Genomic DNA, 15,451 nt, shown 5'->3' with positions numbered 1-15,451 from the left:
TAAGGGAAGGGGAAGGCTCCCTCCCGTGGTCCCGCAGTGCTGCCCCGCATGGGGCCAGGGCTCTTAGGTGTGTTTTCTAGGAAAAATCCAGAGTCGGAGTGTTGAGCTCGTGCATCTCCCAGCCCTCAGCCCCAGGAGTGCCCCGACTGCCCCTGGCCAGAGCACAGGATCGCGTCCGATGCCTTCTGTTCTAAGGGTCAAAGCGCTGAAAAACAGATGTCACAGAACAGAAAGACAGGGACTTGTGTGTGGTGTCACCTGCATCGGTTCGTGCTGATGAAATCATGGTAGTGTTTTGGTAATAACAGGCATTTGTGAGCAAAACACCTCTTATTTTAGTGAGTTGAGGGCAAAATGGAATGTCATCATCTCTCCGGATGAATGAGCTCCACGAAATGATGTGAGATGTTTTGTGACAAGGACAATTGCTATTTCCTGAAGGATGGCAAAATTTCATTCAGCGGCTCAGGAGATAAACACAGGCACGGTCTGACTGCGGCTCTGTGCCCCGGTCCCTGGCTGTGCAGTAAAGGCATCTGACGCCGTTGTTATCTGTCTGTATTTTACATGATTTGAGGAGAAACCGATTCGAAAATTTCCAATGACCCGGTGAAATCCGAGCTACTTATTGCAGGACAGAAATATACAGCTCCAATCAAAATAACAACATGGAATGTGTTTTATTAAATAGAGTTCATTTAATATTACCCTGGAGTGCTGTGGATTTGAAAGCGCATTCTTGAATTTGAACATTCATATCTTAGGCAATAAGAACGACAGGAGAACGGCCGTTTGTGAGATTGAGCCATCCGGAGCACATTCTGATCCCCTGCAGAACCAACCACGGCATTCCCCAGGCGATTCCCCAGCGTGGTGTGTCCTTGGGTCCTTTGTCATTCTGTGGTGAAGGAGGTGCGGGGAAAACACACAGATCCTGCACGGCACTCTGCCCGTTTTGTTGCCACTGCTTTGCCTTCGCTGCTCTACGTCTGCAGTATTTGAAGCGAGTGTACCTGCAGCGAGAAAACAGAACCTCGTTCAGCCTCAGTGGAGCTGAGGTCTGAAAGAATAGGAAAAAAAAAGAAAAAAAAAAGCAAAAAAAAAAAAAAAAAAAAGAGAAAAGATTATAGATCGTATGCTTAAACTCCACGAGCATTTCGCTTGTAAATATTCCTAGATTTTCGTCAGCGGTGTTATGCAAATATATTTAAGTCAGCAGATGATAGAGGAGCATTGCTGTCAGAGCGCACCGATGCAGAACTGCTCGGGGACAGCAGAGCTCGGCGCAGAGCTGCGCCGTTTGCCCCTCGCTGAGCCCCGCGTGGCAGCAGCGCGTTTCAGGGACTCGCAGTGCCGGCATGCGCAGCACAAAGCTCAGGAAACGGCTTTTCTGAGGTGGTGGTGAGGTAAAAAATACTCCGCAGTACGGCGTGGGGCGACAGGGCGGCCCCGCCACTGAAACGACATGTGAAATATTGCATCCTTTGTTATTCATGGGAAACCCTAAATGAAAATCTAATAACGTTTATTTGCTTTGAGACCTTACAGCCCCCGTAAGTTGAGAGGCACTTCTTTCCCCCGGCCGTTAGCGCGGCGCGCCGGGCTGCGGTCGGGGCTGTCCGGGATGCGGTGGGAGCGCGGATCCCTCGTTCATAGCGAACGTTGGGAATAAAGAGACTGCAGAGAAATACGCCGAGTAGAAACATCGTCTGTTCATTCAGATGTTAGCGAGCTACGGCTGCGGAGAGCCTCAGCTTAGAGTTCCCGTGTCATTTATAACACTAATGGCGAACCAGACCGCATACATTTCTAGTATCAAAATTACAGGCTCCATAAGCACGATGCGTTATCTTTCCTAGAGCTGTCTGTGCCTTAATGAAGGACGGAAAGTCGCGTGTTCAGCCTTAGCGAGAAAATAAACAGAAGCCCCGAACTCTGAGCGTCCTGGGAGGGGGTTCGGCCTCCGACAGCAAAGCGGCCGCGGGCTCCAGGCGGGCGGCGGGCGGCGGGCGGCGGGCTGGGGGCTGCGCAGGGCCGGGAACCGCTGGGCGGCTTCCGAGCGCGGCTCCGTGCTGAGCGCGGCCCTGCGGCCCTACGGCTCCTGCTATCGGGAATCCGCCGCTGGGCGGCCGAGGAACGTCGGCACGCGGGGATCGTGTTCGGACTTCTCCGACACGCGCGGATGCTGCGCTGCAGCGCGCCGTGCAGAGCGACAGCTCGCGGGCCCGCAGCCCTCGGGGCAGCCCAGCGCCCAGCGCAGCCCAGCGGTGCCCTCAAAAGCTCCCGCAGAACAAAGTAGCGAAACGGACACCTGTCAGATCCGCTGAATAGATGCTGAGTGACTCACACCGTGTTAAAATACTGCGAAATTATACGTGAAAGGTGCCGAATTAGAGAGAAGGAAAAGCCCGTCCTGTCACACGGACGGACGGCTCCGCCTGTGAATGGCGCGCGGCTCTCGTTCGGGGCCGCCCGGCGCCTTTCGGCTGCTCGGGATGAGGCGCTCCCCAGCCGGGATCGTCCGCGATGGGAGCGCTGCGGAGGTGTCGGTGCGGGGCACGGCGGTGTCACAACGGAACCGCCACGGGGCGGGTTTGGGGGACCGGTCCCCGAAGTACCTCGTTTTGTAACTGCGGAGTGTGCTCACAGTGCGCTGAAAGGAACCTTCTCTGTTCGATGGAGGTTCCGCTGCAATTGAGAGAGATGTGCTTTTATTTGTCATGGTGCTATGCAGAAAATGAAAACAAAGAAAGATGTTTTTTTCGGTGTAAGACTGATAAAGTATTGTACTTGCTTGGTTACTCTAAATGCACTGCACCCAGAGAAAAGAACAAAGGCTTATGTCTAATTTCTGTGTGGAATTCGGATATTACTCTGTTTTAAAACGGAGCCCAGGACGATTTGGTTCCGATGTCCCCAGGCTGTCCCTGCTCACACCGCTGCCGCAGTCGGGCAGCACTCCTAGAGGGCTTTGCTTGCGCTGGTGCGAACAAATTAAGCGGGCAGCTGAGAGGAATTGTGCACGTGATTATTGCATTATTATCTGTTTTCTGAAGACTCAGAAATTCCCTTTCAGAGCTTTTAGTTGTTGCTGTTGCTGTTAACGCACCGTACGCTGCAGCGTTACTGTGTGCATTGCGTTCAGCTGACGGTAGAGAGGAATTAAACCTCCTCCTTAGTACCACGTTTTGTCAAATCCAATTGCCGGGATATCGTGAAGCCGTTGTGTATTTCCAGAAAATGAAAGCGCTGATGTCCTGCTCAGTTCCAGCGCACGATGAACTTACTAGAACAAGTTATTATAATATTTTTCTAAGGGACTACCGCATTTGTAGCCACACGTCGTTAAGCTCACAGCGCGGGGCAGCTCCAAGCAGAGCTCACGGGAGCGGCGCCCAAGAGCCGAGCGGTGTGGTGCCGCAGCGCGGGGTTTCACCGCACATCGCCCCCCGCGGCACGGCGCCCGGGGCTGCGTGAGGAATGGGGCGAAGGAACGCCTCTGCTGGCCCAGAAACAGCGCAACGCGAAGCCAATGACATCGTCCTTAGGAACGTTCGGGTGTTTTAATAAGGAAAATAAACGAGAAACTTGGGCGGAAGATGCCTTTTCGTTAGCAGAGAGGCCTCGCGCACTCTTACACGCGGCAAGGATTTGCCGACAGTTGGAACCTCTTTGCCTATCGGTGATTCCATCCCTACACGCGCGGGCGGTGCGGGCGGTGCCGCTCTTTGGGTGCCCGCTCCCCGGGCTGGCCGCGCGGTGCCGCTGAGCGCTGCGTTACACCGCAACGGGGCAGAGTGCGGGCGCGGGGAGCTCCGGGCCGGAGGGATCGCGGCGCTGCGCGGGGCGGGGATGCGGGCGGCACTGCGGGCCGGAGCGCGTCTGGGGCAGGCCGGCAGTCAGAAAAGCCTTGTGCACATCGGTCAAAGCTTCAGGCGTTTAAAACGATTCCCCGCTCTACTCAGATTCACGCGACTGTTCGGTTTCGTTGTTGTAGGGTCTTGGATTACCGATTTGCTTAGTTATTTCATGAAGTTCCTAACAGTGTCCAATAACCGGCGCTAATAATTAACAGCAGTAATTAAGGCGCACTTTCTCTGTTAAGAGACCCTACCGCCCTCTGGACTCGGGACGGCTTCGGGGGGAATGCGGGACGGCACCGAACACCGCTCCGGACTCCACCGCGTCTCCGAGCCCCGGCCCCGTGCCCGCAGCGTTGCCGCGCGACGAGCAGCGGCGGTGTCCCATCCGTGCGGTTCTGTGCCCCGCAGAGCGCCCAGAGCTCGCTCAGATTTTTCAACGCGCTTTTCGAGAACGCGGCACATCAGAACGCTGGGAACAGTTCGCGATCGTTAACCGGCGCTTAGCATCGGATCCGCTCCGGGGGCTCCGCGCGAACTCCCCCGCAGAGATGCCCGCCCGCGCCGCTCTGCGCAAATGTGGCCCTGCGGAGCTGCGGGGCCGGGACGAACTGCGCCGTGCCTCGCCTCGCCTCGCCGGGCCGTACCGCGGCGGCTGCTCAGACCTTCCAGCCTCGCCGAGCTCCGGTATCAGGCCGGCGCGTGCACGCGGGCTGACGGGAACGCGCAGCAGCCCCGGCCCCGGCGCGGAGGGGCTCCCGCGGTACGTCAACACCTCACAGGCTTGGCAGCTGACCGAGCCGACATCCACTCGTTTCTTCGGTTTCATCATCCCCGCAGGACAGCGGCGCTTCGTCCCCTCGGCACCGAACACAAGCCGTACCACGGCCCCGGCTGCCATCGCTCATCTCCTGCACGCAGCCGACAGCCGCGGGCAGCACCTCCGCCTGTGCCGCTGCCCGAGGTGCAACCCGCGGTCGGAGCCCCGCCGCTCCACGACCCCCAGCACGGCCCCCGAGCGCGGAGCGGCACCGCGCGGCACACGGCTGTTGGTTCTGGCAAGCCGCTGCTGGACGCAGCGCTTTGAGAATCTGTTCAAAGCCCTCAATTACTTTTCCCTTCGGCTCCTACATATTATGCCAAATTTTTACAGTGGAATTAAAATGTTCCCAACTCACAGGTTTATGTGATAGAAACAAGTACGTGACCCACCTTGTGAGCTACGAATCACTGCACCAAACGCTGCTTCCCCCCTCCCAGCGCTGCAAGCCATACAGCTCCTAACTCAGTGCTGCTGAGATTTACAAGTTCCTCATTTTTTTTCTGCACAATAAGCTACTGTATTATGCACTGACTTCTCCAGTGCTACAATACAGGACTATACAAACTACAGCACCTTCTGAAGCCCATTAGTGTCATCTGGGTGACCTCCTGCTCCCAGCTGGGACTGGAGCTGTGCCCAGCCCCCAGAAACACCTCTGTGAGGTATGAACCACCAGCACCGTGCTGGCTGCAAAGAAAACCACCATTCAGCATCTGCTGCTGTGGAAGTGCACATGGCAGTGTGGCTGCAGCCTGAGCTGTGAGGCCAGGAAAGCAGCACAACCTGCTGCCCAGTGCCAGGGTCAGGAAGGGGCCCAGAGCTGCCGCAGGTACTTCTGTGGTTTTCTGTTCTCATCCCCAGCTCCATGCTGTACCTCTGCTGACGCAGTGGCTCCGTGCTGTTCTGAAAAGGCCCTCTGCATTGCTGCACATAGTTCTACAACTCTCTGACAGCGATTAAAAGCTTCAGGGATAACAACCCCGGTTTTATGGCTTCTCTGCAGGCCTCACCCCAGCAATGAAAGGGGAATGCTTCACAGAGAACGTGGCCAAAGACTACAGCAAAGCAGTGGCCTCTATGATAGCTGACCTACGCAGTAAGACAATGCAACAGCGCAGTTATAAACAAAGAAAACAACCTCAAACATTGAGGTTCTCTTCTCTGTGCTTCTGTGGCTTTAAGCCTGTTCACAATTCTGTTTAATTACCTTGCGTTCTTTTTTATTTTTTTTTTCCTCCTGGTAGCAACCAGCAGTGTTACTACTTAGAACAGAGCAATATTTGTATCTCTTATAAAGAGCACCATGCACATTGTCCAGTTTGCCATTTGCCTTTCAGTGGCTACAGCGTGATTTCAGCAAAAATATCAAGGCTGCCTTCTGGGTCATCCCCAGGCTCCAGCTCCTCGTTATGACCCTCTGCAGAGGGGAGCACATCCTGCACTCTGGCAGCCCTCCTCTTCCTTCTGCGAACATACACAGTGTGAGCCTGCCCTGTGCCTGTGGAGGGCGAGCTGCTCACACCGCCCGCTGCTTCCAGGGCTGCCTCCAAGCGCTTGTAGAACCTAGGAAAGAGCCGTGCAGTTATTTTTGTTCTTCTCAGGATCTGAAAAACTACTCTGAGAAATGAATGCTTCTGTGATACAATCAAAACATATTAAGAAAACCATGACTAATGTTGCAACAGCCTAGTCAGTTCAGGAAGAAAACTAGAAGTACGTATAGACGTGTCCTTGTGTACACCATGCCACTTCTCTTGGTAATGCTTGTGGATTAGAAGTCAAACAGTTGATAGAAATACTCGTATCCCATTGAGACTCAGCTAATCTCACATTTGCACAATGGCACTGGTGATCAGGTGCAAGTTGGTCGTAGAACCTTCTGTGCTCTATGGCTTTTCTGCCTATTTTGTTCCTTGCCTGAAAAGAACCACAAAGACTCCTGGAATGTATAACCTTCCACATTAAAGTACTTTTACAGTTTCCACACTAATATTTCACTTTGGGAAACTACACAAAGCATGTAGTGGATTGAAGCATGCACTGCAATCTGAATACTGAAACAGTTCCTGAATTATCAGCAAATGCTGCTGTTATCATCAGATAAATTCTACTCAGCAGCAAACACAGCCTGCAAACTCAACTAAACATGTTGGTTACAGGTTTCTGCTTCAATAGTTTATAGCCTTCTGAATTAAAAAAATTAATTGAAATCGTAATTTGGACTTCTGGGTTTTGTTCTTTTAATTTATTTTTCTTTTTACGTAACATTTACTATGCATTTTTCACTTTCAGATTTAGATGTCACGGATAGGATTTGTGTTAGCTAACAAACCTGTCAATCCTCCTTGCATTTTCTTCCATTTTCTCATTAGCCACATGCACCAGAAATTCAATATATTCTTCAGAGACCATCAGTTTCCCCATGTGGCTCAATGGAACTTCCAAGCAATGAGCGCTCCGGACAGCCTAAAATAACACAAGCAAAGATTTCCCTAAAATAAGTTTAAAAAAAAAAATTATTGTTATTTTAAATCTTCTGAAGGTTATTTAGGTAATGTGAGCAATTCACTGGAGGGAGAAAACAAACAAATAAAATAATCAAAGTGACACCCACACAATTGCTTGGCTGGCTGACAGCTGAAGCAGAACATTACTCCATTGCATACCTCATGACAGCTGTGTTTCACATTACAATTCAGACTGGTGCTCTTAAATATTTGAGGCTAACATGAATGAAGCGTTCTTTCACATTCCTTACAGGTAAGTGACAAGTACTTACCATCATAATTTTTCCTCCTCTGCCAACTGTAATGCCAGAGTTCTTGAACCCAGACTCAATAGCCACGGAATGCTGCAAAACAAATAAATGTCTTTAACAAGTTGTGTACACTTTCATAGCAAGTAGTAATTTCCCCTAATGAATGCAGTAACAGTTCGACCATTTAAATGGTTTTGAGAACAAACCCACATCGTATCACAAATTTTGGTTGGTTTTCAAAGAACTGCAGTCGATGGCCTGTCTGATCCCACCCCATCAGTCCAGACAGGACACTCCTCTCTCTCCTGGCACTGCCTGACTGTGATGGGCTGGCAGTCACATAGACAGTCACACAACACTTTCATAGGTAGAACTTCAGCAGTGCTGCAAGAGCAGCCAACCAACTCTCTTCTCCATGAATGCAGGAAGAAAACAATCATGCATTGCTCTCCAGAGTCATTCTGAAACAGCAGAAGGCAGAGACACTGCTCCATGAGTTGAAATGCCGGAGCCAGACCAGCAGCAACGTCTGAAAACCCATCTCTGAGCCACCGGGAGCAAACCCAGACTCACCAGCTAAAAGCCTGCTTCAACGAGAAGGCTACACTGGAGGCTGTTCTCTAAAAAGTATATCAAAGAAGTACATAATGTAAATTTAACACCGTGTTTGCTCCATCAGCTCTTACTGCCTCAGCCATTAAACACATCTGGGGCAGCTTTCAAGTGCTGGAGCTGCTGCAGGAGCCAGAACTCCTACATGTCACAGAACAACCAGGTCAGGTGGTGCTTGCTGTGATTTTACCAGCAGCTGTGCGTCCTGCAGCTCCTGGCACAGCACATGGAGAACAAATGGCTCAAACTTGAACACGACATTGCCGGTGGCGTTTTCCAGCGCTGCCATCTGAAAAACATACAGTGTTTCAGTTAACACTGAAAATTTGTACTGTTAGTAGCAAAGTACAGGTACCAAAGTACCTGTAAAAAGATCATTAGAAATGCAGCAAGCGTGATCCAAGTGAACCCGTTCTTCCAGCCGCTTTCAATTTTTCATTGCTCATAACACACAAACAGTCCACAGATGCTCATAATTCCATAAGAAACTCTCCTTCACTGTAAAACCCAGGGACTTTCCCCAAGCCATCGCCCCGCCAGGCATCAGCGAGGCGTTTTTTGGGTTCTGAGCAGGGCACCTCCGCCGTGCCGCATACATCACAGACAGCCGAAGGGCAGCCGTTACTTCCCCCACTGGCAGTGCTGCTCCGCACTTTGCGGTGGGATCGCTTGGCCCCAGTGCCGCTCCCCGCCCCGGATCCCCGGGCTCACAGCACCGCCGAGGCGCAGCGCGGATCCCCGCAGCTCCACCGCTCCGCGCCGCTCCCGCCGTCTTTCCCTCGAAATTCCGCCGCGGCTCGGCAGCTCCGCGCCCCGCTAAGAGCGCGGGGGCACCGCACTCCCACGGCAGCCGCACCGCTTCCCACTGGAGACGGTTCGGGACGCGGCGGCGCTCCCTTCCGGCCCGTCGTGCCGTTCGTTCCGCACAAGGTTCGGGAAGCGCAGCCCGACCCGCACGCCGCCCCGCGCCCTCCTCACCACGTCGGCGCGGCCGCACGGCTCGTGCGCCACCAGCAGCCACCGGCAGCGCCGCTTCGGGATCCCGGCGCTCAGCGCGGCGCCGCCCTCCGCCAGCACGAGGCGCCCCGAGCAGGAGCTGGTGGTGCAGAACGGCGCGCACCCGTTCAGCAGCCGCACCACGCCCGCCGCGCGCTCATCCAGCGCGCCCCGCCGGCTGCAGTCTTGGCGCGCCGAGCGCTGCGCCTTCCAGCGCCCGAACGCCGCCATCGGGTGGCGCCCAACCCCGCGCCTACGGCGGCCGCGGCGCCGCTCCGACGGGCGCCCGAGAGGGACAAACCTCTGCGCGCGCGAAGGGCTCGGCGTGCCGCCGAATCCCGCCCCGCGCTGATCCCGCCCCCGGCCGCGGGTCGCGAGATGCGGGGTTGGCCGCGAAGCGCTTCTGCTGGTTTTCTGACTGTTGCTTTAAGAGTGAGCGGAAGCGGGGCGTCACGGGGTTTCGTTACCGCTCGGCGGTGCGTGACCGCGCTCAGAGTCCGTTTGGTAGCGCCGCGCACGCCGTTCCCGCAGCGCCTCTGCCCGTACCGCATCAGCCTTGTGAGGTGCTCGGAGTCAGGGGAATCTTGGTTCGTTTTGGGGTGCGGGGCTGAGTTCAATCTTCTGCTTGAGAAGAGGTGGTTTCGTTTCTTTCCTTTGACGGTGTAAAATAAAGTATGAAGTCGATGCATCGTTGTTACATTTTCGTTTATTTCCAGGTGTTCCGATGGCCGCGGCGGCCGCAAGGGGCGCGATGAGGGCGGTCCGGGTGTTTGAGTTCGGGGGTCCCGAGGTGCTGAGGCTGCAGGCTGATGTTCCCATCCCCGCCCCGAAGGACATGCAGGTCGGTGAGCTCTGAGCCCGGGCAGCCCTGCGGCCGCAGCCACGTGCGAAGCAGCTCTGCCCCTCCCGGCTCAGCAGCTGCCGTCCGCCCGCTTGCAGCCCAGGACGTGGCATTTAGCACACGTGTGGGTTTTTGCGCTGTTGCGTTGTCTGCACGTTGCGCGTGAAGGATTCCGTGACGGCTGGAGTGCAGCACCGGTTGTTTATCTCAGCACTTGAGCGCTGCTTTGCTGCTCAGTTGAAACGCCGTGATGCCGTGCTGTCAATTCTAAATTTAAACCTTTTGAAATGCTACTTAACAAATGTAATTTTTTTTCAGGTGTTAATTAAGGTCCACGCCTGTGGGGTAAACCCTGTGGAGACTTACATCCGCTCTGGGAACTACGCTAGACTACCGGCTTTGCCTTACACCCCCGGCTCCGACGTGGCTGGTGTGGTCGAGAGCGTCGGGGAAGGCGTGACTGCATTCAAGGTACTTGACGGGGCTTTAACTCCTTGTAGTTTGCAGAGCCGAGTAGCCGTGCGTTGTGCTGTGCGCTGCCGTACTGTGAGCGAGGCTGGCTGTGTGCCTGGGCTCCCAGCAGGGCGAGGTGTGCTTGCTCAGCGCCGCTGCGTCCTCTGCCCTGTGATCGCTGTTGAAGAACAGATACGGTGCTTGGTTACCTCAGGGTATTGTAAGAGCGTGGCTTTTTTCCACACTAAACAAAAATGATTTTTTGGTTTTGTTGTGTTTGGAATCTGGGTGGCGTTTTCTGATGTTGAGATTCGTTGAGGTTAACGCTAATGGGGCAGTAGGGTTGTGTGTCACACTGTAAGGAGGAGGCTGTGTGCTCATAACTTGAATCTAAGTATGTGAAATTCTGTGGTTTGTGTTGGTGGCATTGATCGTATGCATTAACACAAAAACCTTCTCTGTGGCAAAGATAGTTGTTGGTTTTTAATAGGAAAGCTTCTGGGAAGAATCCAAACTTGTTCTTGATGTATATTAAGGAAGGAAGTGAGGGAAATGATTAATTTCTCTGTTTTATTTCCCTGCTTTCTAGAGAGGTGACAGGGTTTTTGCCTCTGCTACGCTCTCTGGAGGATATGCAGAGTATGCAGTTGCTGAAGCCAGTACAGTCTTTCCTTTGTCGGATAAGCTGAATTTCAGTCAAGGAGCAGCGATTACAATACCCTACTTCACTGCTTACCGTGCTCTTTTCCTGAAGTAAGCTGCCAAATTAAAGCTTGTGCATTTTGCTATTGAACTTTTAAAATACTAAAGCCAATGTTTTCATTGTCCTGTTAAATGAGGGAATGTGGAGGCATCATTGTGTGGAGAGACTTCAGCTACATGTACTGTGCTGCTAGAACCTGTAAGCTACTGATAGCATTTACCTGGGAAGGGAAATATTAAGAGAACAGACCTCAAAGGCTTCCTTAGTACACATCATGTAATAAATGCTGCAGCACTGTACAAGGAGTAAGAGCCAGTTGTGTATCAGCTGGAGGAGATGGAAGATGTGGAAGTCTGGTCTCGCTTGGTGGAGGAGATGGTTAAAACTAGCGTGGTTTATTTGAAGACCTGTTTGTTACGGGGGAGACCTTACATTGAGGTGAATACCAGGATGTTGACTTGCTGCTTGTTGCATGTTGATGTAACTGCGCGTTACTTAAATTCATAAATGATGTGGTTTGTTTTGTGTTCCTGTTTTTTCCAAAGAGAATGATCGTACTTACTTAGCCGTAACATGAATTGGGAATAATACTGTGTAAGATAAGATTTGGTACAGTGCTACGTAGTGGCCATGTGTTGTAATCATCATGCCAATATTGTATGTCTTTTTTTGTTCAGAGGGCATGCCAAAGCAGGGGAAAGCGTACTAATTCATGGTGCAAGTGGAGGTGTAAGTATTCTGAAAAGGCAAGTCATTAAAAATTGGGTTTTCTGTTCCTGTATCTGTCTTCCCCTCTGTTCTGTGATTTCTGCTTACATCCATACCAATAAATTGATTAACAAAAAGTAAGTCTTTCTTTGAACACCTTGTTTTCCTAAAGCAGAAATCTTGTTATCCCAAGTAACCCTGAAACTATGTGAGGGATCCAGTAAGGCCCCTCGCGCAGAGGGTTCTGTGATAAATACGTTGCTGCAGTTGGAAGGTGAGCCAGAAGCTGTATGTTAAAGGTGATGGCAAAAAGCTGTGGTTTTTGATTATGTGCAAGATGTTCTCAGTTCTCTGAAAAGCAATCACTAATAGCTAGCAACTTTGCGTTGCTGGGGTATTATTGCCTAACAGCTAGCTTTTCAAGGAGAGATACTGGAGTATATCAGCTGATGGCTGAACACTCCTTGAAATTGCACACCTGGTTTGCTTTGGTGTTATGTGGTGAAATTTCAGATCTCTGTCAGATGAAGTTCAAATTTCTCATCTCTTGTACTCTGCATCTTCAACTTCTGCTGATCAACTGGCAAACTTTTATGAACTGTTTGTCAGACAGTTGATGATGACAGTCTCATGTGGGAAACCGTCCTCATTCTAAGATGCTATAATACTGAATATCAATTTAGTAATCTTTTTTTTTTTTCCCCAAGGGATAAACATAGTGTTTCTGCAGTTTATGTGCCTCTTGAAAAGATGTACTGGCTTTGGTTTGCTGAAGAAAATACTGCAAATCTGTTTTTCTACGTGTTGTGACCTTTGTTGCGGGAATATTTACAGAAGCAGTGAATAGATGTACAGGGATGAAGCACTTGCTGCAGCCAAAAGATCATTGTTGCATCTTTTCTTCTAAGTCATGCTGTTTTCCATAATTATTCTTAAAAACGTGTGTTCTTTTGAATATTTATCTGAACATCAGCCTGGCTGTGAAGTATTTCAGTTACGTTTCATAGGCTCCAAAGCCAGCTTTTTCTGAAGGCATCCCTTACCTCCAAACAGGGCAAAGCTGTTTAAGATCCTGAGAATTCCGTGTCTAAAGACACCGATAGGTCTGTGAGAGGTGCAGAAGTAGTGCTGGTAAGATTGTGCCTGCAGGTTTTCTTTGCAGCTTACAGTGCTGGTATGAGGAGCTGGTGATTCTGTGCAGAGTTTTTTGTCTGTATGCCAAGTGTTATTTGGACCAGTTTTAACAGATGAGCCACTTTATGTGTGGATTCAGAGCAAACGCTGATGGCTGCTAAACAAGCATGCAGACAACACAACAAGACACAGAGCCTCACTATGCCTGTGGAAACATCCTTTCCTTTTTTTAATACTATTGGGATATCTTTAAGATCAAAATTAATTACTGTAGCTGAAGAAATACATGACCAGGCGAACTTTAAAAATAGTTAAGTTCCAACTGGTAAATGTGTCAAATTTTAAAATGCAGAGAGTTGTTTTTGTTGTTCTGATTTCCTCCTCTTTCCCTCCCAGGTGGGAATAGCAGCATGTCAGATTGCCAGAGCTTATGGCTTAAAGGTTTTGGGCACGGCAGGGACTGAGGAGGGTATGAACATTATTCTGAGAAATGGTGCTCACCAAGCGTTTAATCACAGAGAAGCTAATTATCTTGACAAAATTAAGGTGAGTACATACTGGGTCTAGCTCATGCAGCATCTCTCTATTAACTTTAAAGAAAAAAAAAAAGTGAACACTTGTTTGTGGAAAATTTTAAGAACAAATTTATGCAGTGGCATTTCGGAAAATCCCAGTATGATAGTTTTCCTAACTCAGCACCTGTACATCTGCTATTGGCCATCAGCCTTAGCACAAAGTCTGTATATAAAAAGCAATCAGCTGCCAAAGGTGTGCTTTTGGTAGTATATGAAATGTACAGCAGCACCAAAACACTAAGTGAAGTAACTTTCTATGTATTCTATTCTGGTAGGAATATACCAAGATGCAAGGAGTTAATATAATAGTAGAAATGCTCTCCAACGTCAATCTGGCTGCTGACTTACATCTGCTGTCCCAGGCAGGAAGGGTGATGGTACGTATTTTCTGTCCCTTGGGTTTGCATGTTTAACTGTGCAATCTGACAGTGAGAACTTAAACTCTCTTTTAACGTGGCTCTAACAGGTTGTGGGCTGCAGAGGTTCCATTGAGATAAACCCCAGAGACACCATGAGCAAAGAGTCCAGCATCATTGGCGTTGGTCGGTTTCTTGAAACTGAGGTATGAAAATAACATTTTTTTTTAGAGATTTCTTTGGTGATCTTTTCCTGTTGAAACAGTTGTCTGTGTTAAAAACAGGAGTGAAAGCATAATTTGACTATGAGGACTCTGTGTGCCAGTTCCTTTACGTTTTGATTTAATCTTAAGAACACCATAACATGCTTTTGGGTTGCAAGCATCGATTTGACGCTGGCAGAAACAGTTCGTACTTTTCTAAAATGCAGAGACCTCGTGGTGGTAAATGCTGCCTCTTATTTTCTGTAGGAGGAGAGGCTTGAATGTGCGAGGGCAGTCCTTGACGGTGTGGAGTCTGGCTGGCTGAAGCCAGTGGTGGGCCCCCAGTACCCCCTGCAGGAAGCAGCTAAGGCTCATGAGGACATTATTCACAGCAGTGGTGCTCGAGGAAAGATGGTACTCCTGCCATAAAGTATTTCTCCATCTACTTTATAGCTGTTCTATCTGCACCTTTGCTTACGTGATTCATTGAACATTTTTTTTAATGAAATGCATTTTTTAATCAAATTTCAGAAGAACAAGTGCTAGCTTAGTTAGTTATGCTGATTCATTAGCAGTGTTTTCTTTTTGTATAAGCAATGTTGGACAAAATTTATGGTAATTTGTGTAACTTTTTTTGGTTGATGTGGAAATAATAACTGCGCTGGTTTGACACTGTGATGGGAAACTGGGAATCTCAGCTGGAGTCTGATACAAAGCACTACTTGAAGTGAGGGCATTGGGAAGCTGTAAGCAGTGCAGAATGAAGCCTGCTTTGTGAGCAGATTGACAAAGGTATGAAACCAATGACACACATGTAATTAAGGCTGTAAATTCATTAGCCACAAAACTTGTTTCTTTCATCTTGTCACAGAATTTGCTTGGAATCAAAGCTCTTTTTGTCAGGATAGTTCACTTCCTAGCTCAAAAAATGGCCAAAGAATCTCTCAAGTATGAATTACTTGAAAGCAGAAGCAGTTCTGTTTTGCTGTGCCTGACTTGGAGCCTAGCTGACAACACCCCAGTTAATGCCAAGAGTAACTGGAGCTGTGCGTGCAGCATATTTGCTGCTTTGCAAACAATCATGCTGGCAGAAGCAGTTGATTTCTTGATGGTACGTGGCTGTTGGAGCACTTGCAGGTCTTCCTGTGACCCATATTAATTTTAAAGTCACATAAATCCCTGCCTGTAATGAGGAGAAACGGGTCTGTGCTGCTTTCATGGGTAACTGAAATCAGTGTTATTTCATGACTGGATCTGTATGTATTGTTGGCTTGTTCCAAATACAGCAATCCAAACCCCATTTCTTTGAAGCGTTGCCAGTTCTTGCATTCAGAATGCAGCATGGTGTTACAGTCCGGTGTACCTTTCAGTGGAATGGTTCTCTAATGAGAATAGCCCTCATCTTTAAGGATGGGCGCTTCTGCTTCTC

The 15,451-nt window shown here is 50.0% G+C and overlaps 2 protein-coding genes across 4 annotated transcripts; one reads left to right on the top strand and one right to left on the bottom strand.

Annotated features, from left to right (window-relative positions):
• Positions 1–5,881: 5,881 nt before the first annotated feature.
• Positions 5,882–9,280, bottom strand: TYW3 (tRNA-yW synthesizing protein 3 homolog). The gene is made up of 5 exons (XM_042873656.1): positions 9,032–9,280; positions 8,244–8,342; positions 7,463–7,534; positions 7,016–7,149; positions 5,882–6,246 (listed from the first exon to the last, which is right to left on the bottom strand). Exons 1-5 carry the CDS (start codon positions 9,278–9,280, stop codon positions 6,024–6,026), a joined length of 777 nt encoding a protein of 258 aa, XP_042729590.1. The 3' UTR covers positions 5,882–6,023.
• A 228-nt stretch (positions 9,281–9,508) lies between these two features.
• On the top strand, positions 9,509–15,322 carry CRYZ (crystallin zeta). Of its 3 annotated transcripts, none has more exons than XM_042873554.1 (9): positions 9,509–9,636; positions 9,766–9,890; positions 10,209–10,361; positions 10,933–11,096; positions 11,724–11,775; positions 13,285–13,434; positions 13,739–13,840; positions 13,930–14,025; positions 14,290–15,322. In XM_042873554.1, exons 2-9 carry the CDS (start codon positions 9,774–9,776, stop codon positions 14,449–14,451), a joined length of 996 nt encoding a protein of 331 aa, XP_042729488.1. In that variant the 5' UTR covers positions 9,509–9,636; positions 9,766–9,773; the 3' UTR covers positions 14,452–15,322. The 3 variants fall into 3 exon arrangements, with proteins under 3 accessions (XP_042729488.1, XP_042729490.1, XP_042729489.1); XM_042873556.1 differs by having other exon boundaries at positions 9,509–9,684; XM_042873555.1 differs by having other exon boundaries at positions 9,511–9,612.
• The last annotated feature ends 129 nt before the right edge of the window (positions 15,323–15,451 follow it).

Source organism: Lagopus leucura, unplaced genomic scaffold (assembly GCF_019238085.1).
Source record: "Lagopus leucura isolate 7727_CA_CO unplaced genomic scaffold, USGS_WTPT01 Super-Scaffold_100009, whole genome shotgun sequence".
Taxonomy (NCBI): domain Eukaryota; kingdom Metazoa; phylum Chordata; class Aves; order Galliformes; family Phasianidae; genus Lagopus; species Lagopus leucura.
Note: the sequence above shows the minus strand (reverse complement) of the source record. Positions and strands in the feature narration are given on the sequence as shown.